At 40.8% G+C, this 27568-nt stretch overlaps 1 protein-coding gene across 2 annotated transcripts in view; it reads left to right on the top strand.

The window, feature by feature from the left end:
* The window catches only part of CACNA2D3 (calcium voltage-gated channel auxiliary subunit alpha2delta 3), a 488574-nt gene that overhangs the window by 442257 nt on the left and 18749 nt on the right, over positions 1-27568 (top strand). For both annotated transcript variants that reach the window (XM_083602945.1, XM_083602944.1), the window contains 4 exons: positions 8491-8566; positions 10246-10298; positions 11957-12012; positions 15996-16107. In XM_083602945.1, coding sequence (XP_083459071.1) covers positions 8491-8566; positions 10246-10298; positions 11957-12012; positions 15996-16107 — 297 coding nt within the window. The remainder of the gene's footprint in view (positions 1-8490; positions 8567-10245; positions 10299-11956; positions 12013-15995; positions 16108-27568) is intronic.

Below are 27568 nucleotides of genomic sequence, written 5' to 3'. Positions count from 1 at the left end.
CTGCATATCCTGATATTTCATGCATTATCTTCTCAAGTCTTCTTTTTTGATGTTATCTGCTGCTTACATGTTAACTCCTACTTGTACGTTAAATTGTATATTGTACCCTTAAGTTAATCTCCGAAACACCTCCACTCTTCTCTTCTCTTTAACTCATCCTTATTCCTTAGTTTTGCGGTTATGGTTACTAATTATATGTATTCTATCAATTTGTTCTGCCAAAACTCTTCTTCTTTCAGTTTTTTCGCATATACTATTCTAGCTGCAGCGGTTGTGTATAAAAATATATTGAGTGCCTTTTTTGGAATGTCATCACCTATTATTCCCTCTGGTCTTTTGGGAAATGTGAGTTTTACAATCTTTTTAAATTCCATGTGAATCGTTTCCCAATACTCTCTAGTGTACTTACACGCCCACCACATATGAATCAGGGTTCCCTCTACCTTCCAGCATAAATTAAACCCCCTTTTGTACATTTTCACTAATTTGCTGGGTGAAGACATCATCTTTTGTAGGTTTTCCTTAATAAGATAGAAGGCAGAGAAATTCATGGTTTGCCCCCATAATTTTTCCCATGCAGACAATTCTATGTTGTAACCAATATCTATAGCCCATATTGTAATTGTTGCCTTTTTGTACACATTATTCTGTTGACAGAATATATCACAAATGGTAAAGTGTAAATTTTGAAAAATACCTGTGTTTTGGTTCACATACCGTTTGAATTACGTAGATGCTCCTTTAAATGCAAACGGAATACATTTCTCCTCCATCTTTAGTTGTCTTGCTACTATTCCTGCTCTGCGGGCCATTCATAGAAAAATCCATATACATATTCTCTGGAAGAATTGGGTTTTTGATCAGTGATCAGTGGTTGGGAGAGGCATGGAAGCTCCCTAAAAAAAGTTTCTTCAGTGAGGCTAGACAATTTATTTACATCAGCTAACTTTCTGATGTAAGTAGTTACTGACCTTAGAGGTATACTCAGGGGGAATTTGCCTTTGTATTACACACAGATATTCCTGAACTGTAATATCTAACAACTGTCAAATCATTGCTAAACCAAGATAGACTTTGTTCAGGTGAAACAGAAATGTTTTTAAAAGTTAACAAATAAAATACCTGCAGAAATTAAGAAATCCAGTTCCAAGTTATATTGAAAAGCTAATCCCATCCCACAACCATATTTTATTGCAAGTAATGCAGCTTAGTCATGCTGGCTACATGACCTGGAAGCTGTACGCCGGCTCCCTCGGCCAATAAAGCGAGATGAGCGCCGCAACCCCAGAGTCGGCCACGACTGGACCTAATGGTCAGGGGTCCCTTTACCTTTACCTTTCATGTATAACTAATGTGTTAGCGTTTTTAAAAAGCAAACAAACAGACCTTCATGCACACATGGCTTATATTTTTGTCATGTAATATGTTGTAGAGCATTATACTGAGTTAGGGAAAGTTAGGGACTGACTAAAGCTAAAGTGGGTGTAGCCCCTTTTATAGCCTTGGTATCTAATTTGAGACGGCTCATTGATTGAAAAGTTAATACGCTGAGAACAACCAAGTTCCATCCTGAAGACAGCACACAAAGAAAATGAGGTGGTTATTTAAACAACAGGAGCTGGCAATTAAAAAGGAGATAAATCCCAAATAGGGTAATTTTCCTAAGTAACCCACCTGCCTCTTCCCTCTCTGCAAAGCAGATAATTTTTGTTGTAGACTGGGAGAAAGCAGGCAAACAGCAGAGGTGTTTAAAATAGCCCAGCTGCAACATAGACTTTTCTGCAGTCCCCCCTTCCTTTGTCAAAGCTATGAATAGTCACTTAGGGCCTATTCATCTAAATGACTGCAACAACCTGGCTGGCAGTTCCACATGCTGCAGCAGTAACTGCTCTAAACAGGAACCATGTGAGAGATGTCAAGTACACAATGTGGTCATTTCCCACACCTGTGCTGCTCACCCCTCCCCAAAAAAGAAAGGCCCCACGGTAGTGGAGAGAATGAACAACATCACCGGCTTGCCTCACATGGCTTCCAATTAACAGGGGCTATTATTGTGGACGTGAGAGCTGGACCATAAAGAAGGCTGATCGCCGAAGAATTGATACTTTTGAATTATGGTGCTGGAGGAGACTCTTGAGAGTCCCATGGACTGCAAGAAGATCAAACGTATCCATTCTGAAGGAAATCAGTCCTGGGTTCTCACTGGAAGGAGAGATCGTGAAGCTGAGGCTCCAATACTTTGGCCACCTCATGAGAAGAGAAGACTCCCTGGAAAAGACCCTGGTGTTGGGAAAGATGGAGGGCACAAGGAGAAGGGGACGACAGAGGACGAGATGGTTGGATAGTGTTCTCGAAGCTACTAACATGAGTTTGACCAAACTGCGGGAGGCAATGGAAGACAGGAGTGCCTGGCGTGCTCTGGTCCATGGGGTCACAAAGAGTCGGACACGACTAAACGACAAAAACATTACTGTGGATACAGGGAAACCTAGTCAAATAGAAGCAGCCAAAATGTCACAGGAGGCTTGTACTTGTGGTTTGGCTCTGATTCCCCTTCTTTTCAGGCTTGGTTGCAATGAACGGCACCTAAGGCTGGAAGTTGCAAAGTCTAGATAGTTGGGAGTGCCTCTGAGCATGTATACGGCGTGACACTGAATAGCCACAACCATCTCCTACACATTTTGGATTGAGGAATATTTTCACCTAGGACGGATGCATTTTGAAAGCTCCCCTTTCAGAGAGCTTAACAATATAATAACTAATGGGCACCCTGGTGCTTAAAGTGTTGCAGTGGTGTGTTCAGATAAACTTAGTTTGTATCAAAATGTTACAGAATTGTCATATTACAAGACCAGTCTCAAATCATGTTGCTTATGCAAAATGTTCTTCTTATGAGCATTTTTCTTTTTTTCTCCTTTTTATTTACTGCACCAGTATTGCTGCTGGAGTTTGCATCCAGTTTATAGTGCTATGTGTTGTCTGGGTTTCCATATAGGCAGATGTCTAAGCCTTAATACATTACAAAATGGATAGTTAGAAGACATCAGTAGAGGGTTTGTTTTGGTTTGTTTGTTGTTGTTGATTGGTTTGGGTTTTTTTTTTTGGCCATTGTAATCATGTTTTTTCAGGAAGCTTCCAGCTGGACTATTTTCCCAGTTGCTGTGGAAAATGGATATGACTACATCTACTCTACATTCAACATTTTTTAATTGACTAATGAAGAGCTGGAAGGGAGTAACCCCCCTCCCCATACACACATGCCTATTTTAACATATGCATAATCCCAAACCCCTGAGATCTGGAAGGGGAAAACTCATGGGTCACAATGACACCTATCCACCACTTAAAGCACATCTGCAGCACTTGGTGATAATGCTCATGAGTTGGATCCAGAGTGTCTCTTACGTGAATGGAAGGGGCTGAGATCTAGTGGAGGATCCTTCTGGAAGGAGGGTGGTAGTTTCCCCCCTTTGTGCCATGTCCCACACTGTTCTACAGGTACTTCCAACTCTCATTTTTCAGGATTTTGAGAAGGGAGGGTATGAGGAACTGATGAAAATAGACTCCCCCCTCTTCCCTGGGCAGGAGCATTTCCTGAGTGGAATTCTGTCAGACTTACGGACCCAAGCCTGTGATTTCACCCATTACTACTAAAATCCACGGCAGGTGTAAATGTGAACATTTATAAAACATTGGAGGAGTTTCAACTGGACAGTGTAAAGTATACATATTGTCAAATGTTAGTTCTTTCCATTTCAATAAAGCCAAGATGCTAACTAGTCTCTGGTGGAAAAGAACAGCAAATGTTTCTCCCTCTTGTGAAATGTACACAGTGCATATATTCTTCCAAAATAAAACCACCATGTTTCATGTATTGTGAGCAAATTGGAATGAATCTTTAAAGGCATGAAGTGACTACGTAGGCTTGCTATCCTTAAAACTGAATCACGTGCATTTTAGGAGGTTTATATGGTGTGGAAGCCAAATGTTCTTCCTGTTTCTAGGAACAGAATTCCCTTTCCATGCAGTCGCTTTGATCTGACAATTTTTTATTGGGGCATTTTACGTTCTTCTGAGAAAGATGTGGCACAATATGCTTCCAGACATGATGCTAACCTAAAAATCAATGGACAGTAGTTCTCTAGAATTGGACCATAATGTTATATTGATAAATTTTTGTACTGCCAGTTTGAGTTTTTCAAATGTATTGAATATTTTGAATAACTGTCCAAGGGTAAATATCATACTTTCCTCAAAGTAAAGACCTTCCATTCATGTAAGTCACATGAATATCTCTTTGAGAATGTAACTGAACACTTTGCATTGAAATGTGAGATGCCTACAGAGCATCCCAGGGCAAACATTGTTATAATTTGCTGGCATAACCTGAGCTGCTGGTAATCCTTTGAAGTTAAATTGACTTCAGACAGCTTTTCTTTTCTCCTTGTAATCCATTGCAGAGTTCAAACCTTGATTTTTACTACATCAGGAAATTGTCTATAAAAGAGTAGGTTTTGTCTCAAGGTGTTTGCTCTAAAAGGATGTATGTTAAGTCGCTAAAAAAGGTTCTATGGCATTACTTCCAGGAACAAGTTTCTCATGAATGTGTTTTACCTGACTTTTTGCCTGATACACAGAGAAACTATCCCATGGTCATTGATAATGACAAGGTTGCAGGCAGTTAGCACAGTGATGTCAGAAACACTCAGACATATTATTATCAGTTGCTAAAATAAAGCACAGAAGCTAAGTGCAGTGGTGCGCAGCCCAAGGCTTGGGCTGGGCCAGTTTTATGGATTTAAATTTAGTTCAGAGGGAAAGCAGATAGTTAGTGTGTTCTTTAGCTATAATCAGCAAAAGAGGAAACGGCTATCTGTAAAATGTAGATACTCAAAAGATACACAATCATTACAAGAAGGGGTGATAATCTGGAAGTTATTCTTCTGCAGCAGCCTTCCCCAACTTGGCGCCCTCCATAAATTTTGGACTTCAGCTCCCATCAGCCCCAACCAGCACAGCCATGCCACCAAAATCTGGAGGGCACCAGGCTAGTGAAGCCGGTGTTGCAGCTTTTAGTTTACAAGTACTTGTGGGCTTCCCACAGGCATCTAGTTGGCCAATGTGAGAATACGACACTGGACAAGATGGGCCATTGGCCTGATCCAGTAGGATCTTTTTGGGATCTTATGAAATGGGTTTCAGGTGTATTAGTTTTTAAACAATGGGGTGAAAACAAGCACATGTCCCCACCCCCTTCATAATATTTACTCTGGGTCATTTGCTATGTAATTTTAAACAAACAATAATAAAAGAGGCAATTAAGGCTGCAGTCTGTAGCCACTTAGCTGACTGTAAACTAGTCGGACTCTCTCCAGAATAGATATGTACAAGACTGCACTGGACAAGTAATAAACAATCCTATGCTCTCTGGGAGGGTGGCTGAGGGGCTGCAGGATGCTGTGGGCACCCTGTTCTGTGGGTGAAGAGGGAGATCCGCAGGCAGAGGTTTCCCTGGTATGGTGGTGGAGAGCTCTGGAGCTATTGATCTTCCACGGTGAGTGCTCCACGAACAAGTTGTCCACAAATGGGGTGTGTCAGGAATGGATCAGGGGGCACTTTGGAATGGATCCAAAGTCCCCTTCTTACCCTGGCATCTTCCCCTGGCATCTTCTGCCAGCTCTGGAGCTGTTATGGCTGTTTTCTGTCTCATTGGGAACTGAATGGGAACTGGGAATGGAAAAGGCCACTCTTGTGCAGGCACTCCTTTCTCCCTGGCTGCCGTGAGCCAGCAGGAGTTAGGAAGTAGTGGCTCCTCTGTGATGGAATCTCCCCATCACCAGCTTTTTTGAACTGCTCTGTAATATAATAATAATAATAATAATAATAATAATAATAATAATAATAATAACAATAATAATAAATTTTATTGTTTATACCCTGCTCATCTGGCTGGGTTTTCCCAGCCATTCTGGGCAGTTTATGACATATCTAAAAATATAATAAAAACACCGAGTGTTAAAAACCTCCCAATACAGGGCTGCCTACAGATGTCTTCTAAAAGTTGTGTAATTCTTTATCTCCTTGGCATCTGAAGGGAGGGCATTCCACAGGGAGGGTGCCACTACCAAGAAGGCCCTCTGCCTGGTTCCCTGTAACGTAACTTGTTGCAATGAGGGAACCAGCAGAAGACCCTCAGAGGACGACCTTAGTGTCCGATGGGGGTGGAGGCATTTCTTCAGGTATATGAACATATTAGACGATTTTGAGAGGATAGCAAAAGTAAACATTGCCGTACTCTCTTATCTGCCTTTGGCCCAGAGAGAAAACAACAACCAGAAGGCCACTTGCACCAACACAAGATCCATCACATTCTTGTACAAAGATATCCCTATAATATTAATGTGTTAGTCATATAGAAGAACAGTAAAGCCACGTATATCTTCATATTGTGATGCATTACATGGAGAGATTGGAAAAGGCCAAGGGGCATTGTGCCAGAGACAACAATTGGATAAGGAACAGGAAAGTCAGACAGCAGTATTGCGTACCATGGGAAAAGGTTTCTAAATATGTTATTGCAATTTGCTGCTCTAATGTGGACAGATGTTCAGTACAGCCTCTTCTATAATGATCATTTGGACACCGGGCCTTCAACTGTAACCCATGAATTATGTTACTTTTAAGTCCCATATGGTATCCTGTTCCAGTTTTGGCAATGAGAAATGGAGAGGGGAAGAGAGCCAAGGTCATAACACTGTTTTTCCTTAGCCAATAGACCACCTACTGGGAGCTACTGCTTTAACTGTAGTGAGTGCCTTTCCTTTACTGTACTACCCATCCCTACCAATGTTATGTAATGTTACAGGTAGCAGGTAGTTCAGATGGTAGAACATGAGATTCTTAACCTTAGGATTGTGGGTTCGAGTCCCCTGTTGGGCAAAAGATTCCTGCATTACAGGGGGTTGGACTAGATGACCCTTGTGGTCCCTTGCAACTCTACAGTTTTAGGTATTAACATACCCCTTTCTAAACGCAATTTCTGCTGATCTAGCAGGTAGTGTTGGCTAAGGAGCGCTTCACCCATTGTACATTTCTGCTTCTTCTATAATGTACATTGAGCACCTTTGGCTAAAAAAAGGCATACTTTGTGTTTCTTTCACTTGTTTGAGAGGCACAGCAGAACCATTTGTATGATATCCAGCTCCACATACCTCCCCAAACAAACTTGTTCATTCTATAAGAAAATTGTGTCATATTTCCATTCATACATCTGTTCTTAGCCAAAGGGCTAATCCAACTCGGAATGGATTTCTTTCTTTCCCCTCTAGGTCACAGAGACCTGTGGCAAATTGTCCACTGTGACATATTCAGCCTCTGCAACATATTGTGGGGAAGAAGAGAAACTACTTGTGTTAGAATGGCAATTCTAAAACTGTAGGTCTTGTAGCTGAATGTAGTCAGCATTGAGCTTCATGAAGATAGTTCTGCAAATATTGTCATATTGTGGGTCCTATTTTTTTAAAAAAAATATGTTTAAGTATGAAGAAAGTCACATTTCAAACCATTTTTTAAATGTAGCACCTCAATGTATAATCTTTATGGACATTTAAATCTGACTCTCCCATGTTCCAAACCACCACTCTTCTTACTTCATCATAAAACTACCGCAGACGAGGTCTGTGCTTGAACCGCTTTTATGAAATGTAAAATGAATAGACGAAATGGACAAATAGTTGAAAACTTTCCTTCATCACTCGGTTGCTACCTTCCTCTGTATTTTGCAGAAGTCATGTGCCAGTCCACCTTGTGCTGATCAAGGCTCATTTATAAGTGTAAATATGGCTTATTTGGTAGAACTGTCTATATACTTTAGGCTGAAGTAATGAAAACTCCTCTGGCTGAAACTCAACCACCTACACCTTAGGAGGCCACAAAAAATGGAAGTGCAAGAATATTTCAGTCTCCTCGCTTTGGAAATGATTTCTAAAGCCAAAATTCAACCACAGGACTGTGACAAACCCAAAGTTAAACACTTTTGAGTCCCATTGATTTATAATGGTAGAGATTTAAGCACACATTTCTCTTTCCCTTTGAAACTAACTGAATCTTAATGAGCTTTGGCCCTTAATTTTGGACCAAGGGTTAGCTGTCTTAGCATTACATGGAGTGCATTCTACCCATTTCCTTGCCTTCTTTGTCTCCCCCCCATTTTGTTTTCTGTGTCTGTAGTGTTTCTAATTATACCTATTTTAAAAAAATCTCACAGCTTTATTGAATACTTACAGACTTTACAGTATTTTCTTCCCCTTTGCCCTTTATTCTTCTTTATCTGGAATATGTATTAATGATCCTTTCTAACCCCATTGCTCCCTTTTAAATGTTTATTTGTTCTACTTGCCTTGTGGGCAAGTCCTGTTGTATTTCACCCGGTTTTCCCCAGATGTGTTTTCTTTCTTCTACTCAAGCCTTTTTTTCTATTCTTCTCTCTAGAATTACTCTTTATGACTACCAAGCCATGTGCAAAACAACCAAAGAAAGTAGCGACAGCGCCCATAGCTTACTGGATGTAAGTACAGTTCACATGAACATCCCTGCATTGTTGCTGAGAGAGAGAGAGAGAAAATGCAGTATATGTGTGTCATCTTTATGTTACAAGCCTTCTCAGAAGTCTTCTCAGATTGCCTTTCAGCACTATTCCATATCACGAGAAAAATGGTTTGGAATAAATCAAGGCAAATGGGTTGTATTCATCTTAGCCCTCCTCAGAGTAGACCCACTGAAAATAATGAACCTAACTTCAATGGGTCTACTCTGAGTAGGACTAGTGTTGCATACCACCCAGTGTGATCCACATTTGCCATTTCAGAACACTCTACAGTAGCATTTTCTCCCAGACTAGCACTAAAGCTTTGTCGCTGTCTTTGTCTGTTATGAACACCTGCTTTCTGGAGTTTGTAAATTGCCTATAAACATTTGCTATATTTTAAATTATGAGGGGAATTTCAATAGCCCACAGCTTAACATTAAAACCAACAACACTTCAGCCATTAATGAACAATAGATTCATTTTCTAAGCATCTAACTTGTAGACCTACAAAAAGGGTTCTTCCTCCAGATGCACCTTTATTAAAATTATAAAGAGAGAGGCCTAGTGTGTTTTGAGCCTCAGGATTTTCTGCAAGATTTGTGAGTATGGTTAATGAATGGAAGGGGAGCAGATTGTTTGGGTTCAGGGAGGACTGGAGGGGGGGGAAAGAAAAACTGGTAGCCCCATTGCACAAGCATATTTTCATCGTGAAAGCCGACCCGCACAACTAGATCTCACCGCAAAATGGCAGTTATATAGCATGAATATTTTTAATTCACTTGCAATAGAATCCTTGCCTATTTATTAGTCTTCAGTGTGATGGTTGCTGAAATTGTCAACAGAATATGAGTAGAATTCTGTAAAATTATGAAGCTCTGTAGAAAAGGAAGCTTAGTTTTGTACCTACCATTTCTTAAATTTGAAAACACAAAGTGATGGAAGCAAACCAAACCTTCACCGTTTATTATATACAATGAAATGGAATATTTTTGGGCTTATGATTGAATGTTTTGAAAGAACTGAGAAATAGACTTAAGTATTTTATTCAGTTTTGGGTGATTTTTCTTCAGAAGCAAAATAAAAAGGAAAAAAAGTCGCAATGGAAAGAATTTTATTTTCTACCTCAGACTAACCTTCATTAGAAATCCTTAACTTCACTGTTTTATGATCCATCATATTCTTTTTAGAATGGAAAAAGTAAGGTAAAGAAATATACAATGTTTTGTTTTCTACTTTTTCATTTCACTTACTGCTGTACATTAGGTTTCAGAGTTAATCATTTCAGGTAGACGTCATCACTGGGAGATGTCTGATGGTGTCTTTTCCTCTGACAAAATGTATCCACTAGTAGATTCCTCATCCTTCCTCCAGATCTTTGCACTTCCCAGAATCTGCTCAAGCCTGGGAAATAGTAGCCACTGAACAATAAAAAAAAATCAAATATCCCTTTTATTCATTTCCCTTCTGGGCCACTGATTATATTGATCCTCATTTGTTAAAAAATGTATTACAAAACTAACTGAACCACAAAATCTTGAAGGGGTGGTATTTACCACCAAAAGACTATATGTTCTTGAAATATTACATAAATCCATCACTTGGTACACTTAAATATTATATATTCTAGTCTTTTGATTAAACAAATTGCTTCTCTCCAGCCTTATAAAGCTTTCTTTGCTGCAATAAAATGGATTGTGACTGAACTTGTCTTGTAAGTAACACTTACTAAGATTTGAAGATTATTTGTACCTTTCCATCTTGCATGTTTTTTCATGTATACAGCAATTTGCATCGATTTTCAAATCTCCTGTGCATAATTTCAGAACATGCTTAAAACCTGTTTTTGTGATGTAGTCATTTCCAACATGCAAACTAAATTTATTATTGTGGTTGCAGTTAAATCTAATATGAATATTTGGCTGTTTCCAGTGCTGCTTGGGTGGGCTGTTCCCAACCAAGTATCCTTTTTCAGAGGATCTTCTGTTCTGCAGTTTCATAAGGGATTCAAACACATAGGCTGTCACACGTGAAGCTTATGCAAGCTCTGTCTGTGTTTCTTGCATTATAATAAATTATTGTCATTATCTAATAATATTTAAAATTAAAATGGATGAAAGCTTGAGTAGGCAGTGCTCCTAAGCAGTTCAACCACACTAAGATTGTACAAAACACCTTTAACATTTTTATTATAATCTCATCTGCAGACCAAGGAATATATGATTGACCTGGTTTTGCAGACTCCCAGCATGCAGTTTTAAAGCTGAATTTCTTGAAAGGAGCAAAGAAAAAAAATGTGTGGGTGTGTTTGCTAATTGCCAATGAAAATCTTTGTAAAATTCAAAATCAAAACTTGGTGATCACTAAGATCAAGTTGAACAAAGCAATCTGCACCCTACATAGTTATGATCAAAAACATATTGTTTTTTATAGCAAGGATGGATGCTGGACTACAAATTCCATCATCCCTGACCATAGATCATATTGGTTGGGGCTGATGGGAGTTGAAGTCCAGTAACATCTAGGATGCCAGTGTCATACCATAGCGTAGAATGAAGGCTAGAATTGGAATAATGTCATTATTTCTTCTTTTATACCATAGCAATGAAGGTTTGTAAAGGGACGCGGGTGGTGCTGTGGGTTAAACCACAGAGCCTAGAACTTGCCAATCAGAAGGTCGGCGGTTCGAATCCCCATGATGGGGTGAGCTCCCGTTGCTCGGTCCCTGCTCCTGACAACCTAGCAATTTGAAAGCATGTCAAAGTGCAAGTAAATAAATAGGTACCGCTCCGGCGGGAAGGTAAACGGCGTTTCCCTGCGCTGCTCTGGTTCGCCAGAAGCGGCTTTGTCATGTTGGCCACATGACCCAGAAGCTGTACGTCGGCTCCCTTGGCCAATAAAGCGAGATGAGCGCCACAACCCCAGAGTCGGCCACGACTGGACCTAATGGTCAGGGGTCCCTTTACCTTACTAATGAAGGTTTGTACCATAGCAATGGAATTTTAATACAGTAGCAATGAAAGTTCAATCTACATATTATTTTTAATTAGAGAATCAAAATAGACCGTACTGAAAAATAACTCTGCAACTTATCTGAAAATTAAGATAGCTGAAGACTGCCAAACACTAGAAACTATGAGAAGTTTTACCTGTGGGATCTCTTGATTATACAATGGAATACCAATTTTAGCAGAATTTGGAGTGGCAGGATCAAGTCAACTGGGTTAAAATTAACAACAGTTAGAAAAGAGTTCATCTTAAGCTACATTTATCTTTATTTTGAATAGAATGAAAGGAATCCTGTTACTGACAGCTAATGGTATGAACATGCCAGATGTAATCATTTGATATATTTGATCTTTTGTGGTTTAGGTTTCTGGTGGAATTTAATCTATGCAATTGGTGGCATTCAGATCTAACAACAAAGGGTAAGCACACTTTGTATTCATGGCGACATTAACAAATATGTTATTTGCTTTTATAAACACAAGGCAGCATTCCAAAAGATCCATGGAACTCCATGTGTGCAGGCCCTTCCAGTTTTCTGCTATGAGAAGGGAAGCCTGCCATGCACAGGGACATTTTCCATTGCACATGCGGGCTTCTGATGACAGGCATTGGCTACAGTCCTGAAACCTGTGGGTCAAGCATAGTAAGATGATGGAGACTACTTAAGGGTAAGTGGTTTGAAGACTGCAGCCAAAGCCCATTACATTATCTGATGGCAGCCTTGCTTTAAAACTGCAGTGAGATTACAGGGCATAAAGCAAAATGTTTAACCATTTGGAAATAACACTTTCATTTTGCAGCAAAGGCAAAAGAGAATATTGTAGAGCAAAACTTATTTCCTCCTTTGGTCCAATATGATTCTCTAGAATGCAAACCATTTTCCTCTTACAGCACAATCCTATGCATGGGTACTCAAAAGGAAATCCTATTGAGTTCAGTAGGACCTGTTCCCAGGTAACTGTGTATGGGATTGTAGCCACAGTGAGCTTTGTAGCTTTCTTACCTGTTGATTTATTGTAGTTATTTCATTCATTAGACTCAAGGGACAGTAATAATAATAATAATTTATTATTTATACCCTGCCCATCTGGCTGAGTTTCCCGAGCCACTCTGGGCGGCTCCCAATCAAGTGTTAAAAACAGTACAGCATTAAATATTAAAAACTTCCCTGAACAGGGCTGCCTTCAGATGTCTTTTGAAGATAGGTTAGCTGCTTATTTCCTTGACATCTGATGGGAGGGTGTTCCACAGAGTGAGTGCCACTACCGAGAAGGCCCTCTGACTGGTTCCCTGTAACCTCACTTCTCGCAATGGGGGAACCGCCAGAAGGCCCTCGGCACTGGATCTCAGTGTCCGGTTTTGTCTGCAGAAGGGAGAGGGAAGCAGTTTTCAGCAGTCCACCTCCTTCTTGCAATGCTTCTGCACACCCCCTAAATCTTCTCCAGAGGGTTGTGGGGGGCAAAGAGAGAGGGAAACCAGTGCAAATTGCTGATCTTCCCATTCCAGTGCTGGAAGCGGTATTCCCAACTGAGCAACATGGGAAGAGCTCCTTATTTGTCCCTTCTCTGAGAGCAGAGCAGAAATTTCCCAGAAGTTTTTTCCCCGCTGATAAAATTGCAAAGACTTTTCTTTCTCTCATCCCAGGGCCCCAACAAAGGCCACTTTGCAAAACTTGAATATTTGCCCCCACCTTGCAAAACCTGAATATTTGCCCCCTAGAACAACAATAAGTCCAGGAATGTGAAATGGTAGATAGACTGCCAAAGCTATTGCTGCTGCTGCCACTTAAAAAACTAAAAACCTTTAGACAAAACAAATAAATTGTTTGTGGTGACCCCACGCCTGAAAAGCTGTTGGAGAATTTCTTCTCCCAACGGAGAAATTGAGTGAAATCATGCGCCCAAGCTGGGCTTTTTCTCAGGGGGGGACTCACAGGAACTCAGTTCCTTTCATGCGGGCGCCATTGCTACTCTTAAGAAAACAAGGAAGGTGTTTATGGTGAGCTCCGGCACCTCTTTTTCTAGAAAAATAGCACTGCCCCCTAATTCCCTCCCCAAGTGGAGGAATTAGAGGTTAGATGGCCATCTGTCATAGATGCTTTAGTTGATATTCATGCATTGGACTAGATGATCCCCAGGCTCTCTTCCAGCTCCTCAATTCTATGAATCTCCTGGACCAGGGATAGTTTTAGCTCCTATTCTAGTAATCCCTGAGGGTACTTTTTAAAGTTTTTCCCACCTGATTGAATGGGGCTAACATGTCTTTGGGGCAAAGCACTACATTACAGTAGACAAAGGGGGAAGGATCTGCCCCCTACCCCTGACACAGCTCCTGGTGCAGCTCCTCCTACCCAGGGGATCCTACAGGGAAATGCAAGGTGCAGCAGACCATCTGGGTTGTGATCTTGGTCATTTTGCTAGCATTTCCAGCATTGGCAGTCTGCTAGGAGAATGTGTGGGTAGCACACAGCAGCCGAATGTAGTCCTCTGATGCTCTTCTGGTCTGCTGGATTGGGGCAGTACTGATGAAATCATACAGTGTCCTTATGCGACCCCTGCCCCGCCGCCACCAATGGCATACATTACGCTACCCAATGAAATGTCCTTTCGGCCCGTGACTCTCTTCCTCAAAACAAATAGAAATAAATGTGTGTTACCACTGTAACAGTGTTATTACCTTGCAACCTTCCTTCCTCAAGGGCAAAGGTTTGCCATTACCTCACTAGATAAAGATACTGAGCCTGAGGGGTATTCATTCACATTATAGCTGGAAGCAGAGCATGTAATTATACACTTCACCTGATCCCTTTCTTTAATTACCAGGAGACTGGAAAGTACCCCCTCATCCTGATCACTAGAAAGGTATCATTTTAATGCAGCTTGTGTTTATAGTTTAGAAGTGGATGAGCTGGCAGTGATATGGAAGGTGGTTAGCAGGCATTAAAGAGAGCAGGTTCAGAAACTAGAACAGGGGTGGGGAACCTGTGGCCTTCCAGATGATGTTGGACTCCAACTCCTATCAGTCCCTGTCACCGTGAATGATGGGAGTTGGAGCCCAACCAAGTCTGGGAGCACTGAGCCCCTATCCCTGAGCTAGACAGTGAGTTGTCTTCCTCTCTGTCTATTCTATTGAGAATTAAATCTACTGGGTCTGTTTTCCTGAACAGTGCACTCAAAGTAGCCCTATCCTTTTGTTGTGGTTGTGAGAAATATTCCTGGAATTATTCCTTTATTATGCTTGCAATCCACTTTTAATCTGTAAAATTGATGGCGACTTAGGTGGCTCCTATTGGTCACATATCCAGTCTCCAATCAGGGCTCACAATTGCAAGAATCCTATGGCATCAGGTACTCCCAGACCAACTAATGGGTAGCCGGTATAGGCCATAAAGAATGGAGATTAACTGGGAAGAAATGAGTATATGTGTGTTCACATCCATTGTCAAGTATACATGAAAAGAATGTGTGGGACCCCTGCAAGTTCACTTTTATTTTGGACACGTTCATCAACTTAGAAGATTTTGCCTTCAATTGAGTTTTTCAAATGAGAGCTAATTGTAGGTGCTCTAGCAATTATAATAAAATACTATTGGTTAGACACTCTTGGCAAACTGTACAAAAATACTGTTATATGGCAGGGGTGCCTAACCTTTTTGGGGCAGAGGGACATATTGATCCATGGCCAGCTGTCTGGGAGCTGCATATCAAAGCAAGCATGCAAAAAATGCAATTTTTATTTTTGAAAATACACATTTTAGGGAGGGGTTACAAAATTTTTTGCATCATATTAGGGGACCCATTGGAGCAGCAAAAAGGAAAAAAAACTAATAACTTTTAAAACAAATTTAAAATTGACAAATTTTACTGGGTCTTGGGGGCCACCAAAAACCCCTTGGGGGACATATGCAGTCTGCGGACTGCAGGTTAACTACCTCTGTGATGCAGCCTTCAGCCTTACCTAGTCTGTTCACACTGCTCTCCTCAGCCTCTGTGATGCTGCCGGAATGAGCACAGCAACAAGCGTAAGCCCGGTAACTGGGGTTTGTTGGTCAGAGAGTGTTTCCAGTACCTTCAGCCCTGTTGTTTTGTATACTAGATACTAAAGTCACATTTGTTCATGCACACAGTTTAGCTTGTGTCAGAAATGTTTGTGCACCCTGGGTTAGCTAAGGGCAAATCGTGAATATCTAGTTTAATAACATCCCCTAGAAAAATAACATCCTCTTCATAAATGGATTTGTTAATTGTAAAATAAAGTTTATGCATTACCTATATAAATCACAGGGTGGCAGAAGCAGAGTAACGTTTTCATCCACTGTAAGGCGTTTGATATAGTATCTTACACTGTACGATTCTGAGTGAAGTTATTACCAAATTCCATCAATCTCTTTTATTTGCTTTAGCTCAGAGATTGAAACAAACCCTAGAGCCTTGTGACACTGAATACCCAGCCTTTGTTTCTGAACGCACAATCAAGGAGACCACAGGCAATATTGATTGCGATGATTGTTTCAAGTAAGTACTTAATTCTTACTGGTTGCGAAATTCTAAACTTCACACCAAAATCTGTGCTACAAACTGCTGCAATTAGTCTAGTCTAATCCTGGGAGAATGGATAACGGTTAAAGTTTGATGTTCATAAAGTTGTCAAGGAGACCAGGAAATGTGTTGGCTATCTATAAAAATATGAGTTACTCTAGCTTATTGGAAGAGACTTATGTGTGGTCCTAGCCACCAGGACTCTGCTGGTCAAAAGTGTCAACAATAGCAACTAGTTGCATCACATGGTTGATCTGGGTCTGATCCCATATTCAAATCACTGTATCTCCATCTGATTTATTAGCTTATTAGCTAGTTATAAATTGCAGCTCTCCTAGTGGCTAACTTTGCAATCTATCAACAAACTAGGTGTCCACATTGTTTCTAAAACTGTACTGAAGCTCTTATCACAGATGGCTAGTCCCATTGCAGGTGCCTCACAACCTGGGGAACACAGCCAACCTTTCTTCTGATTTCAGGATGTAGAGTTCAAAGTTGGATAGAGTGCTGAGTCCTTGTGTCTTCTGAATTGACAATGTCAGCTTTATTGAGCAGTTTCTGTTAGTCCTTTAATGAAGTTTGTTGATCAAAGCCTCCTCAGCTTATTGTTAAGAATTTGTATCAATTTCAGTATTCCTAGCCAAGGGTGAACGTTGCTAAATAAAATGTACAATTTACTGTATATTATTTATATGTGTGCATGATAAAAGATTTTCCAAGTACAGCGTAACTTTTCTGGAGTCTGGCTCTGTAGCCTCAAATTGTACCAAGCATAAAGGAATTAAAAATCCATTTTTCAACCTTCTTTCTGTTAGTTTTAGCTGTATTTTCAGCTACAGAGGAGCTACAGTCATAAGGGACATACTCTTTTAAATAACTTAGGCAACTACATCACAAGGTTGGACTAGATGACTCTCAGGGTCCCTTCCAACTCTACAATTCTATGATTCTGTGTTTGCTTAGTTTTTCTCCACATCCCAGACTACTTTATCATACCTTAGAACACAGTACTCAGCAACTACATCCACATGAAAGTTCTCCCAATATACTTTTGGTATAGACTTTTGCCTGTTATATGCATTTTTGCAATCAATTTTCCTGCATAACAATTTTGAATGTTACTTTTAGTAATAATTTTTCTTGCACACTTACCCCCTAGAATACACTTTTATTTGCATTTTTGGTTGGATAGCTGCATAATAAAATTTGGAGATGCATGTATCTCAAAAAATAGATATAATAGAATGTGAGCCATCTATGTGAACAGTATAATAATATAATAGTCAGTATAACAGTCGTTGTCGTAGTAGTAGTAGTAGTGGTGGTGGTAATATTAGGTGCTAAAGGCCAGGATTTTCATCAGCCATATCTCAGTCCAAAGATTATCACAAAAAAATGTTTGTCTGTCACAGTGTCTATCTTACAAGGGATAGCTCAGGGTCGTGGGTTTGAGCTCCATACTGGGCAAAACATTCCTGCACTGCAGAGAGTTGGACTAGATTATCCTTGTGGTGCCTTCCAGCTCTACAATTCTATGATTCTATACTTCATACCCTGCACTAAGGACCCCTGGAGCTGCTTGCAAATAAAAGCAGCAAAGAATAAGGTTCCTAAGACTGCATAAAAATAGCAGTGCTGTAATAAAAACATTACAGAGCCTGTGTGTATGTGTGTGTATTGCTTATCAAAGACACTGGGCCAAGAAGGCCTCCCTCAAGAGATAATTCATTGTTTGTGGCATTGTCCGCAACTAAAAATGAATCCAAGTTGCACTGAGTGTTGCATCTTGAAACCAGACATTTGACATGGGAAGCATATAAATTCAGCATGAAAACATTTTTTGAAAACAAGGATTGTCCTGTATATGGATATTTGTAATGGTTAATTTTCTGATGCTGGCAAATCTGTCTTGTTGCTAGCATGTAGCCCTAGTCTGCTGATTAATAATGATGAGGCAAGCCTTAAAACATGTCATTTATCTTAATTCTAGTGAAGGACTTGTCGGTGTTTTTTGTATTTCTCCTGTTGAGAACATCAGAAATGTGCCTGAATACTAAATTTTCATATGGCACAACTACTACATTTTTAAAGCTTTTTGAGAGTGGCATTGGAATCTGAAGGTCACTAGACGACTTTCTGTTGTGTTGTTCTACTTCTGAGGTCATGAGGGGACAACCCCAGAGCTGGCAAGTTCGAGGATTGTGGCTTCAGAATGTAATATTTCATGTTGATCTAAGGGGAAAATTACTTGGATCCGAAAATGGGACCACACTCTGAAGGTCCAGTGTCCTTGGAATGCACTCTCACTGTTTGAAGCTAATGGCTGTCAGCTGTCAAACCACACATTACTACTTTGTTCTCCTATGTGACCATTTATTTGCATCCACCAAGAATCAACTAAACAAGTGAAGATTCATAGTTTTAAAGTTTTGTACATATTTCTAGGATATGTAGACCTCATTGCTAAATGGAACTATATGGACACATGCGGCTTTGTGAAGTTCTACCCACAGGCGTAAGATATCTTCACAAGAGAATGACTAATGTTACCCAATAACATCTGCGTCAATTGTTTGAGTTTCCAGCAAAGTCAGTCCTAAGAAGAATTTCCACTGTGCCATTACATCTTTATGCCTAAATATACCAACCTAGGAATGAGCAGGGGCGGGTTTTGGTCTTTCAATGGTGCCCCTGTGTGAGGCCAAAATTCAGGGCCCCCCCCTTACCTTCTGTTCTGCTCTGTTCACTACATCATAGTTGCAGCACTCCCTAGGCTCAGCACCCAGTACAGTGGAACTGGTCACACTGCCCTAAATCCACCCCTGGAATGAGAACAGGTTAAGTGGACTGGCCTTCTTTAAAGGAGAATTGGGGGGATACAGGCAACTCCCAATTTACACAGGGATTATGTTCCAAGGCACCGTGCATTTAAGTGAAATCGCGCATGTTTGGAACAACGTTGAAAAAGCCTGTGAACATCTCATTCCGCCCCTGCCCTGTTTTGGCCCTTTTTGTTACATGCCCAAAATGGTTGCAGCCTGTATTTTAATTCAATACAATCATTGTGATATTTTCCACACTGTGGATGCATGAGGAAGGAAAAGCAAAGTTAGATGAACTACCATTTCCCTTCTTAGCTTGTGATGGCGGGACAGATGTGTGGGTGGAGTGGCATTCTTTGTACTCCTCTGTCCTTTCCTAGAGTTTTCGTTTACAGTCCAATCCCAATGTTTTCTTGATTTGGGTCCTTGTGAATAATACGAAGGCATGCATCTTTGTGCTGTCCGAGACATAGGCATAGGATTTCCTCACAAAATAATGTTCAATATATCCCAATAACCTCTGGGTTAATGTCTACTTTGTGTTTGCTTTTTCGTGGGACAGTATTTCCCCTATACCATTATATCTTTATGCCTGAAGTATATGTAAATGCTTTCTTTCACCCTCAAATGATGGCAAGTCACAGAGTTTTCTTTGGTGGTAGGAAGGGGCCCAATGATGTTGGTTCTCCACTGGCAACATAAGGCCTCTCTTCTTTCAGAGGGGGAGATACAGAACTTCCTGTGGTCTCCAGAATGCCCTTGCAAGGGCCATAGCCTTCCAGGCCCTGGTGCCAAACTAGGCTTCCCTTTCTCAAAGAGCTGAGAACTCTGAAAAGCATTTGCAATGCAACCCTAAGCAAGCATACTCTGAAACAAATTCCACTGAATTGAATGAGTCCTGCTCACTTGTAAGTGTGTTTAGGATGGCAGCCTTTTGTTATTATTTCAATATTCAAAAAGGCTTCAGTTAAATGAAGAAAAGATTTAATTTAACAGGGCTAGTTTTCTCCCCAGATGAAAGACAGAGATCCAGCCGACTCTTTTAAAGATAATTTCAGGTCAAACGGAATAATATATTTCAGCAGTACTTGGATGAAGTGAGTTGGAAACTGAGTTTACTGAAAATTATAGTATTTTAAAAAATAATAAACTAAGATAATTTTCATAGAAAATCATTTTGTATTCCATAGTGGAAAGAAAACCTCCCTATGTTAGTAATACTCTAATCTCAAGACACTCATTATTTTTCTCTGGAAGCAATGGTAAACCAAAAAGAAATAATTTTGAGTAAGTGTTAGAGGCTCATGGGAACACTTTCGTTCACTGTGTAATTTATTCAATTACTGTCATTAACAATCAACAAATTATGACTTTGGGCAGATTCAAATGTTCTGTTTCTGACAGCATAGTGCTTTCACATGACTTTCTTAGTTCAGAATTCATAGGAAAGGGAGATTTCTTATATAAAGATTCCCTGCATTAAAACTGCATCCTACAACCGGGCTAAGCACTTCTCCCTAATCTATAATGATGAAATGTGAAGCCTAATATTGTTGCTGACATATTGGCACATGAATTCTGAGGTGGTGCCCCTAGGTCCAGTGAGGTACCACATCTGGAAGAGTAAATTTAAATTGCCCCCCTGATACCACCTCTTTCTAAATGTTTTAATAATCTGGCTTGAAAGCCTTTGCAGACACACTTTCTGATCCTGTCCCAAGTCCTACTCGTGCAACAACAGCCGTATTCAGTTGGATGGATTTTATGTGATGGGCCAGTTTCTTATGACATTTTCTGCCTTTATAGTTTTACTTATTTAATGAAATTTGTATAGTGCTTTGCTGCATAGCTGTCAAGTGTCCCTTATTTGAAGGAACAGTCCCTTATTCCAGCGCCATGTCCCGCTGCTGTCCCTTATTGATAGATGTCCCTTAAATGTCCCTTAAATGATGTCCCTTAAATTTCAAAGGAAGCAGCTCCTCTCCCTCCCTCCCTGCCGGCCAGGGAGGAGGGAGGCGCCAACTGTGTTGCTTGGCTGTGTTGCTCACCCAGTAAGAAGTCTAAGAACGACTGGGGGGTGGAGCTTGCATGCCTTGTGTGTGGCTAGTTAATGCAAGCTGAGGGGTTTTTTGAATGCTGGATGCCATTTTGTTGCACGTGCTGCTGCAAACTTTGCAGTGCAAAGCCAGGCCGGGGAGCCATCTTAAGTTGAGGCTGCATAGGCCTTGTGGTGCATGTGATTCAGATTCTATTCAGTTGAACCTCTGGTTACAAAGTTGGTTGGACAGTGTTCTTGAAGCTACCAGCATGAGTTTGACGAGACTGCAGGAGGACAGGAAGACTGGAGTGCCTGGAACAGGTGAGGCTGCAGGTCCCTTATTTTGGCTGCTGGTCCCTTATTTTCAAGGCTGCTGGTCCCTTATTTTCAAATCTGCAAGTTGACAGCTATGCTTTGCTGTAAGTAAAATGTTCAAGTGTTTGCCCATTTCATTTTGCTGGACACTGCTTAGATGTTTTCTGTACGCTATATAAATAGTTTTATAAAGAAATAAAAAATGAAACTTAATGGTGCTGAGTGAATAAGGTGGTGGAGGGGCATCACAGTGACAGGCCCTATCCCAGCATTCAGTTGAATCCATTGAGTCTATACAGGTGTGGAACTTTCTAGCCTTCTTCAGGTTTTGGGGTGACCGTGTGAGGACTCAAACTGGCACAGGGGGTACGCACTGGCCTTGCTTCCAGTGACCCTGTGAGTACCAGGCCTGCCCTCTCCTCTCCTTACCCTAAAGGTCCAAAGGGTGAGTCTAACCATGACACTGTTAGAGTCCTCTCTGGTCAGAAATCAGGATTCCTGATTCCTAATTGCATTCAGCTGCATGCAGACCCTCATTCTCAAGGCACATACATCAGAGAAGAACTTGAATGTATTGGGGTTGGGGTTGTTGTGTGCTCTTTACATGTATTCACCCCAGTGCTGGTAGAGGACTTCTCCCTATAACTAGGAGCCCCAACTGACTGAAAAGAGGCCTACTAGCATGCACAGATTTGCACTTATTGAACTAAATGTTCATGGGTGTTGTCCTCCCAACCAAAGCTTCATCCACCATAATTAATGTTGTGTGAACAGCTGTACTGTCATGGGTCCAGTCACCCTTCAGAAAACTGCAATATAGTGAGTGGCCTCATCTCAACCAAGAGTAATGCAGTTGCTAGATTCTTAAACTTGGAAAAAGAAAACCCAGGATCAAAACCTGGAAATAATTAATCCAGTCCTCAACATCCTATACGTGGGTGTGGGTTACTTTTCTTTCTTTCCACTTGATATGAAGAAATAACTCGCACTTCATGATGTGCAATGTTTAAATTATTTTCCAAAATATAGACGCCTTAGAGAATGTAGGAGCCCGAAAGAAAATAAGGATTATATAAGAATGCCATTATGGTTATGGTTTGGCTGCCCCAATCGATAATTTTTGTCATCCTATATCCCACTGATTATGAATCTTTTAAATCTTCTACTTAAAAATCAATTGAAAACAAGCTAGCCCATATTTTTTTAAGCATCTGGGGCTGTCAACAAGAACACAAAACTGGATTGCTTTTAGTATTTTCCAGTAAGTTATTCTTGTTCATTTAAAATGCAGTTTTTTTAAAGTAGATTCACACTATTATACTATCGACAGAATAAGTTGGCCGTCCCAATCAAGCAAAAATGAACTGATTGTTCAACTCTAAGCATGGTTGTTCAGAAACAAGTTTCAGTGAGCACAATGGACTTTACTCCCAAGTAAGTGTGTTAAGGCTTGCAGCCTCAGCCACTTTGAAAGCAAAACATGTATTAGACTGGTTTCAGCAGAGTTGTTTCATTCAATTCAAGTTGTTTTGTTGGTGTAGTCACAACTCGCTTTAGCTGAATCAAAACTAAAGTTTTTTTGTTTTTGTTTTAAAATACATTTTAAAGCTATGCGCTGATACTGGTTATTAGGTTTCCCTGCAACACAACCTTTAGAGTCAAATCTTGATCCTATGAAGAAGAAAAATGAGCACATCTCACAGAGCAGTTTTGGTAACATATGAACGTTCAGCCAAAAGGCCCAGATGGTGCCGAGAAGGCTGGACGCTTTTGCGACCTGTTGGGCAAGAGAGGCAGAGCAGGAAAATTCCCTGCACCAATTGGTGCGTTTCTATGGTGGTCTGAGTGAGTGGGCAGGGCTTGATCCCTAGTTAAGGTACAATCTGCTTTCCCTCCAGCCTCTCTGTTTGCAGCAGCACTCTCCCTCCCTGCCTGTCTCCCAGCGTGCTTTGTTGTCGCCGCTAGAAATTTTTCCCAATCTGCATCTTGGATCGCAAATTGTTTTTTTGCCTGCTTCACACTGAATAGCGGGATGGAGTGCTAGATGGTATGCTGTGTTGTTTAAATAGGTTGATCTTCTTGATTTGGTCACTTTGGGCATTTTAGGTACAAGAAAAGAAATAGTTTGGTTTAGCCTGGTGATGCCCTTTAGGCAGCTTTCAGGTGATGGGTCAGCCCCGAGGCTCACTTCTTGGACTCCGCGGTTCAGAAGGTGAGATGGGGCCTACCTGGGGTTCTGTGGTCCCTGGAGGTGGTGACAAGATAAGGCCTCCCTTCTCACCTTCAGGCTGTGGCCCAGGAATTGGGGCAGGCTTGGAAGCCGTGCCCTAATTCCTTAGGCAAGGGCGGATCGCCCAATGTCTACAGTTATACAGTTAAGTTAGTTTCCAACTCATAGTCCATCCCCCTCTGCTGATTTCAATTTAAGGTCTAAATAAAAGTGGCCCAGTTCAACCCCATCTTATATGTCTGCCTCTTTATTTGCCTATCAGGGCGCAAATGATTTATCCTCTTGTTTGTTGTAGTATTTTTGAAATCTGTAAAGGGACCCCTGACCATTAGGTCCAGTCGTGACCGACTCTGGGGTTGCGGTGCTCATCTTGCTTTATTGGCCAAGGGAGCTGATGTACAGCTTCCGGGTCATGTGGCCAACATGACAAAGCCGCTTCTGGTGAACCAGAGCAGCGCAGGGAAACGCCGTTTACCTTCCCGCCGGAGCGGTACCTATTTATTTACTTGCACTTTGACGTGCTTTCAAACTGCTAGGTTGTCAGGAGCAGGGACCGAGCAACGGGAGCTCACCCCATCATGGGGATTCGAACCGCCGACCTTCTGATCGGCAAGTCCTAGGCTCTGTGGTTTAACCCACAGCACCACCCGCGTCCCTGTAGCATTAGTTAAATTTTAACAATTACATATTTAAAGATTGCACACAATGGAAATAAATCAGGGCCACTAACTCATCTTTATTATAGTTTTGGACGGAGAGGGGGACTATTAGGATGTTTTTATTCCCAAATAAATTCATGGTGAGGTTAGGAGTAGTCCTTGGACTTGCTCCCAGACCTCCACCCATCTTTTCAGCCTCCCCTTTCCACATGCATAATCTGAACCAGGGAGTCCCTCAATTATTTTCTGGAATGGAATTGAGCATCCAGTCCAACTTCCTGTTTAGTGCAGGAAATCCATACCTTGAGCATCCTCAACAGACAGTTGCCCAGCTAGAAAACCTCCAGAGAGAAAGAACAGACCTCCTATCAAAGTAACCGGTCCCATTGTTGCACTGCTCTTACCATCAAGACATTCAGCTGAAATCTACCCTCTCCCTGTAATTTGAGTCCATTGGATCTAGCCTTGCCTTCTGAGGAAGCAGAGAACACGCCTCTTTGCCTTCTTCTCTCTGAGTGCCCTGCAGGTATTTGAAGAATGTATTTGGCATGGAATGTAGCAATAGCCTCCTGTGCTATTTGTTAACATATGAATAAGTAATATTCATTGGATAGTGGAAGAAAAGGTAGTATAAGATGTTGAGCTGAGATGAAAGCTTTGTTATAGTTTTCCTAAAGTTATCTACATAGGATGAGGCAGAAAGCGGATTGGGGGTCCCAGTTACCCAATACCTATGATGGAGTAGGAAAAGAACATCATGACATTTTTTGTGAACACTGGTATATAACTTTCAATTAATAAATAAATGTAACATCAAAGCAGGGGAAGATATGGGGAGGGAGGAAGTGTGATTTGGTAGTTTTACAATCCTGCTGGATTTAGGCGGAGAAAGAAAGAGCTTGAAGGAATTATCAAAGAGAGTTGAGATCTGGGATTGGTTAGAGGTTGATTGTAAACTCTTTGGTATGCAAAGGGAATAAGATGTTTCTCCTGGCATCCAGGAGTCGCACAAGGTCTGTGGTCTGTTGACCAAAGATTGTACTGTGCTATCAGATTGTACTGAAGGAGATTGCTGTTGATCAGTTTCTTTGGGAGCTGAGATTTGAATTTGTGAAGTTCATCTGAGGACTCTGTTTGCCTGTGCTTTTTTTATATCTAAATAGCAGGGTCCTTAAAATGATTTGGCTTTAATATGATAGAGCACCAGTCTTAGGAGGAATCTGTGTGGTGGCATTTGACATCCTTACACTTTTTTTGTGTTGGTGTGATTATAGGAGCAAAGCAGCAAATGCGTATTTCACAGAAATACAAGTTCACCGCTCAAAAATTCAAACCAGCTATACTTGGAGCAAATTACAAGCTACTTCTTTCCAAATGCCATTAGCTGTTTTCCTGGACTATGACTGCAATCCTAAACACACTTACTAGGAAGTAAGCCCCACTGAACACAGGGAGACTTACTTCTGAGTAAACAGTCATGGAACTGTTCTATGAATAGATTTCAGCCCCAACTGTTTGCAGTTTGTAGCTCCGAGAGTGTAGAAACTCTATATACATTCTATGAGTCTTGGGAATAAATGGAATAAATATTGGGAATAAATAATTAACTAAGGGCCCATCTAAACTTCTGTTTGTCCCATGAGTTCAAGCCATGGGTCTGAGTGGTTTTAATTTTGTCCCACCGCTTTCTCTGGGAAAACCTGCTGTTTAATGTTGAATCAATCTGGTTTTTTGCAGATTGATGCTTGTTCTAATTTAGCAGTAAACAGCTGGTTTTCCCAGGGACATGGTTGGACAAAACAAAAACCCCACCTCTCGGACCCATGACTTAAAATCACTTGAAATCACTGGATAAAGGGAAGTGTGGATGGGCTCTTAGCAAGCCTAATGGCCAAACAAGATGTTATAAGAGGAACAAAACTGAAAGCTCTCCATCGCTTTCTCTTCTCTCTTCTGTGTAACGTCTAAAACAAACAGCCTATATAATTATGTTGCATGTTTTCCTGGCCCCATGTTATATCATTGGTTCACAAGAACAGGGAAACACGTTCTGTGATGTCATTACAATTTCCATTCAACAGCATAAAATGAAAGAATAGAGTTACAAAAGTAGAGTTACAAGAGTAGAGTTACATGTGCCTATTATAATGTATACCTTGGCCATGGGCTGCTGACATTTATTGTAAGACAACACCCAGAAAGAAACCCAGCCCAGAACTTTAAGATGGGATATTGTACACCTTAAAGGTGTGAGCACAGTCAGTGCCTCTGATTTGCATCAGTGATAAACCTTTTGTACTAAAGTTACTGCAGCGTATCAGGTACAATTATAACTTTACTGAAGGGTGACATTGTTCTGCATCATTTGGCATGAAAAGAAGGCAGATTATATTGAAATTTCAGCAAAGCTGGTATATATGCTTATCCAGGGCATAGGGAAGCAGTAGCTACCACTGAAAATTTTGCGTAAGAGTTTTTCATGCCTAATTTGGAATGAATTTCTGCAGAACCCAGCAACTATTAAATAAATAAAGACCTATACTGGAAGCAAGAAGCACCAGTTAGTGCTGTGAATAGAATTACTTGTAAGCATTAAAATGCCTTTTTTTAAAAATAAACCACTTAAAGCTGAGAAATACCATAAGCTGCTAAAGGATATTAACTTCTGTTGCTCTGCCAAATTGCTGTAAAATGTTAACTTTCACTTCAGTTCCCTATGGGAGAGGAAAATTATATACCCTTTGCATATACTGTTTACTTGTAAACAGATCAGCTAACCACATTAAAATGTGTTAAAATTAGCACCCATTTAGGTTCTATTTGATTTTCTTCATATACAAAGTCGGATCTTGACAGGTATCACACAGTATAATGCTATAACACCGTATGGGTTGGGTGGGGAAGAAACCTTTTCAAGTGGAAATTGGGGGTTTCATTCTCCTCTGTATGTGTTACATGGAGAAAACAATTTATAAATTGTTATAATTCTATGATTCTGATTCTGGGTTGTGTTTCATAGTTTACAATGCACACAGTACATGATGTGAATAATAGCTCTCCTCGACAGGGAGAACTAATTTGAAGCACAGTGTTCACTTTTGAGCTGTACAGATGTGCAGCATCTTCCAGCTCATGTTTGATTGCCATGATTGTGGGAGCCCACATATAGCCTAGGATCCACTGGAAAGGAGAGAGGGGATTGAGGAAACCACACTCCTCCCTTCTCCCTTCAGCCAAATTGCCACAACATGATTGCTTCCCCTTGTTGTCAGCCTAGTGTCTATAACTGAGCAATGTGATACTGAGTGATACTGGCCAATGATTCCTTCTCTATATAATCATTACACTGTTATATGTAAGAAACATAATTTTT

The sequence above is a fragment of the Podarcis filfolensis genome (genome assembly GCF_964270895.1).
Source record: "Podarcis filfolensis genome assembly, chromosome: 2".
In the NCBI taxonomy this organism is placed as follows: Eukaryota; Metazoa; Chordata; class Lepidosauria; order Squamata; family Lacertidae; genus Podarcis; species Podarcis filfolensis.
This window is presented reverse-complemented; position numbering and strand designations above follow the sequence as displayed.